The sequence below is a fragment of the Pinus tabuliformis genome, chromosome J, assembly GCF_031772625.1.
Source record: "Pinus tabuliformis cultivar Carrire ecotype Pingquan chromosome J, CPIR1, whole genome shotgun sequence".
Lineage (NCBI taxonomy): Eukaryota > Viridiplantae > Streptophyta > Pinopsida > Pinales > Pinaceae > Pinus > Pinus tabuliformis.
Genome location: NC_142295.1, coordinates 1,629,752,145 through 1,629,756,793, shown reverse-complemented (window position 1 = coordinate 1,629,756,793; position 4,649 = coordinate 1,629,752,145). Strand labels below are relative to the sequence as shown.

Sequence of the window (4,649 nt, the reverse complement as noted above, 5' to 3'; positions counted from 1 at the left end):
ACCCCTCTCCCCTGTGTTTAAGGTTCTCAAATCCTTCTTCACACCCTGAGGGTTGATGGCTTGAAGATCCAGATTAATAAGAATTTGTATCTCCTGAGGCAGAGGAGGATTCGTCGGTTTCGTTCTCAGAATGCTTCTGACTGTTTCCTTGAGCTATTTCAAAATCTGATTGATGATAAGTTGGGGTTCTCTAGCTTTGTTTTTGAAGATTCTTTTGTTTCTTTCTTTCCAAATATTCCAGATGACAAAGCCTGGAGTTAGCATCCAGGCTTTGTTGATGATTTCATTTTCTGAGAAGTTTTTCCTCCATTTTGATAATGTATTGGATATGCTGAGCCTGTCCCTGTCGGTCTATCTGAAGCTTGAGGCCACCCAATCCCAAATTTTGGCAGAAAAGGAACACAAATTAAGCAGGTGTTCAATCGTTTCCTCCTGCAAGCCGCAAAGCTGACATTTAGAGGGGCCAATGAAACCTTTCTTCATAAGGTTTTCCCAAGTTAGGATTTTCCTTTGATGAACAAGCCAGATAAATAATTTTATTTTCATCCATTGAGAGGTCTGCCATAGCTCCTGCCAGACTTTCTCAGCTTTTACCAAGTTAAATCCAGTGATTTCCTGTTTAGCCTCTTTGAGATTGTAGTTACCTTCATTGTTCTTGCCCCATCTTAATTGGTCAGGAGAAGAGGATACCAAAATCCTTCTTTGCTCTACGTCCTTAGCAAGAGCCTCTACCATGCCCTTCAAAGGGCTTTCTTCGTTGTAACTTAGATTCTTCCATTTCCTCCATTTATCCTTGTTCCTCCCTTGATCCTAGAAGTCTTTTACTAATAAGAGACCTTTGCTGTCTGTGTCCCTTTTGAGGTCTGCCAGTTCATTCCTATCTAGGATGGGTTCCTGTTGCCAGCTGTCCTCCTAGAAGCAAGCCCGGTCCCCAGCTCTAATTTCCAAAACACAATGCTTCTGGACAATGCTTTTATTCTCCCATGCAAGGTTCCAAATGTGTGAGCCCCTGATTTGTCCTATCATTCTAATGTGATCCTGTTCCTACCAGTGCTTGGCGTACTTTTGAGTCCAAAGCTTGGCCCATGGTGCTCTCGACTCCTTGATCCATCGCCACCATAGCTTGGCTCCCGAAGCCTGACTTAGAGTCTCTGGATCTTCCAGACCCAAACCACCATGGCTTTTGGGTTTGCAGAGCTTGTCCCAAGCAACTAGAGCCCACTTATTTTTCTTTTCCCCTCTGCCCCACAGAAAATTCCTTTGAATGTTTCTTATTTGTTGCTTTATGCCCTGAGGAGCCGAGATAGCTGCAAACATAAAAATGGGAATGGCCTGCAATACCGCCTTGGTGAGCACCAAACGCCCTAAAAAGTTTAAATCTCTATATGTCCAATTGCTAATTTTGTCCTGAAGCTTGTTTAAAATTGGTTCCCAAATATGCTTACACATGGGTTTGTCAGTAAGAGGAATGCCTAGATATTTGGAAGGTATCTATTCCATTTGAAAACCCAGAATTCTGGTGATATTTCTCTGTATTGCAATATTAGTGTTAAAGAAAAAAACCTTGGACTTGCTTTGGCTTACCTCTGTGCCTGCTACCATAGTGAAGTCGTTTAAGATATCTTTGATTGCTTTTGCCTCCCTAACTGTGGGTACACCCTACAACATCGTGTCATCCACAAATTGTTGATGAGTGTTGGCCTCTCCATCCGGGGTGAGCTTGATTCCCTGAATTCTACCTTCAGCATTTGCCATTTTGAGTGCTCTACCAAGCCCTTCCATCATGAGTACAAAGAGGAAGGGAGAGAGCGGATCACCTTGTCTGAGACCCCTGGAAGGTGTAAAAGTATTGGAGGGAGCTCCATTAAGCAGAATGGAGAAACTGGTCGAGGTGACTAAAGCCATAACCCATCTTATCCAGTCTTGGTTAAAGCCATAGGCTTTAAGAATGGCTCTGATGTAAGACCAGCTGAGTTTGTCATAGGCCTTCACAAGGTCTAATTGGATGATCATACCTGCTTTCTTGTTGTGTTTGAGAGAGTGTACCACCTCATGGGCTTGGATAATGTTGTTAAGAATCTGCCTTCCCTCCACATAGCCAGTTTGCTCCTCAGATATGAGCAAAGGTAGTAGTGGCTTGAGTCTATTGGCTATCACTTTGGAGATGATTTTGTAAACCACATTACATAAGGCTATGGGTCTAAACCCATCCGGGGTGACAACATTTTCCTTTTTGGGGATTAAAGCTATAAAGGTTGTGTTTAGTGCTTTTAGAACCTTTTTGTGTTGCCTTGAGTCTTCAACTACCTCGAGTATGTCCTGTTTGACTGTATCCCAGCAGGCTTTGAAGAAATCGACATTGAAGCCATCTGGTCCTGGTGCTTTTCCATTTTGCATTTCCTTGATCACCTCACTAACCTCTTCTTCCGAGACTGGCCTATTGAGATTGTGGTTGTCCTCATGGGTGATCAACCTGGGAATGTACTGAGTGATCTTCGCAATGAACCTGGATCTGTCTTCCATTGGCTCCTTTGCAATGTTCGAGAAGTGTTGTACTAGAGTCGACTCCATGTCCTTGTGAGTGACAAGTTCAGAACCTTGAGAGTCCTTTAGCTTGTTGATTCTGTTATGTGCTTTATGAGCCATAGTAGATTTGTGAAAGAACTTAGTGTTCCTTTCTCCCTCTTTGATCCACTAGATCCAGGATTTCTGTCTCCAAAAATTTTCTTCTTGTAGACAGCATTTCTCCCATTCTTCCTGCAGAGAATCAGTCAGTTTCTATCTTTCCTCATTGAAGCCCTCTGTGATATTGATCATATTGACCTCCTGGAGCTTCTGTTCCGTACTCATTCTGGTCTTGATGATATCACCAAATTCTTTTTTGTTCCAATCCTTGAGTTTGGATTTAATGTATTTTAATCTCTGCTGGAGCATGTACATCTTAGTACCCTGGATGTTCAAATCCTCCTTCCACCAATTGGCAATGTTTCTGGTGAAGTTGGGGTTAGAGAGCCAAGCATTTTTAAATCTAAAAGGCCTATTCCTCGGTGTGCCCATAAAGGAAGCTTCCAGTTGTATAGGCCAATGATCCGAGCCACCAAAGGGTAGAATGGACATTGATATGGCTGCTCCTGTGAGGATGAGATCCTCAGAGACAATAAACCTATCCAGTTTTGATGCCACTTGGGAAACTCCACCTCTTTTGTTATTCCAAGTGAAAGTCCCATTTGTAGTATCGGTGTCCACTAGTCCCATGTTCATGAGGAAATCTTGGAAGGCTTCAAAGTCTCTACCCAGTTGTTTGGTGCCTCCTTTTTTCTCCGAGAGAGATCTTATCATTTTGAAATCAAATGCTAGAATCTAGGGTATGTTGGGATAACGTGCTATGAGACCTTCCAAGAAGTTAAGAAGTTTAAGTTTCTCTGCATGCTATTGAGGGCCATACACATCAGTTATCACGTAGGTCTCCTTGTCCCCTATAGGCTGGCACACCAGAGAAAGATAGTTCCTGGACGCCTCAGCATCCAGCATTCCCAGCTTCCCTAGATCCCATAGCGTGAGAATCCCTCCAGCAGAGTTAATGGCTTTCACCTATAAATAATCATACTTAATTAACCATTTATTATGGATTTCTCTTATTTTTTCCATTGAGCATTTTGTTTCTTGAATAAATACCATGTCTGGTTTTTCCTCTTTTAATATATTGCTGAGATTTCTTTGTTTTCTTCTACTCCCTAACCCTCTAATATTCCAGGTTGTGAGCTTCATTAAGAAAGGTTAGTAAAAGAGTAGCTGGTAAGATCTTTCATCTTACCTGAGTTAATCATCAGTTTCCCACACTCTGTTAGCAGCTCATTCTGTCTTTTCCTTCCTTTTTTCCTTCCTGAGATTTTTGGAGATGATGTCTGCAGGTTCTCCATCACTTTGACCCCACTCTGTTCTTGGCTTTCATGGTTTCTTTTGACTCTAGTTCCCTTTGATTGTGCCCTCCATAGATAGAGTTGTTGGACTCGATCATAATCTTCTTTAGGCGGTGATTCCAACCCTTTTTTCTTTCCTTGTTCCAAAAATTACTCTAGATCTAGATTTTCTCTATCTAGTATCTCCTACAGTTCATGATCCTCTGTGCTTGCCTCACTTGGGGTCATTTCCTGGTCCTTGCTGATCTCCATGTAGCTTTGTAGTCCCTCTATTTGTCAATTATTTACTGGGATATCCTCCATTTTAGCTTCCATATCCTGCTCCTTAGGGATGTTATCCTTGACTGGGTCTGTTTCCATGTTCTTCTCCACTTCCTCGAGGATTTTGAAGCTATTGTGTCTTGTCTGTTTGTCTTCGCTTGTCTTCTTATTTGATCTTTTTCCCCCTTTCCCTTTGCCTCCAACCTTGGTAAAACCCTCATGATCTTTGTCTAGAGGGGTCTTTCCGCTATTTTCCATATTTTTTGTGGGGCAATCTCTGAATAGATGGCCATGTTCATGACATTTTCGGCATCTGAAAGGTATGTGCTCATAGTCTACCATTTGCATCCATTCCTCATCATATACCTCTAAGATTATTGCATCCGGGAGGGCTCCAGATAGATCCATTTCCACACATATTCTAGCGAAGGAGGTATATTTACCTTTGAGAGTTGCTTCTGATATTTT

General features: G+C 42.2%; 1 protein-coding gene across 1 annotated transcript; it reads right to left on the bottom strand.

Annotated features, from left to right (window-relative positions):
- Positions 1–2,778: 2,778 nt before the first annotated feature.
- LOC149233738 (uncharacterized) lies at positions 2,779–3,255 on the bottom strand. Its single transcript, XM_089382278.1, has one exon. The coding sequence runs from the start codon at positions 3,253–3,255 to the stop codon at positions 2,779–2,781; it is 477 nt and encodes a 158-aa protein (XP_089238404.1).
- Positions 3,256–4,649: the final 1,394 nt, after the last annotated feature.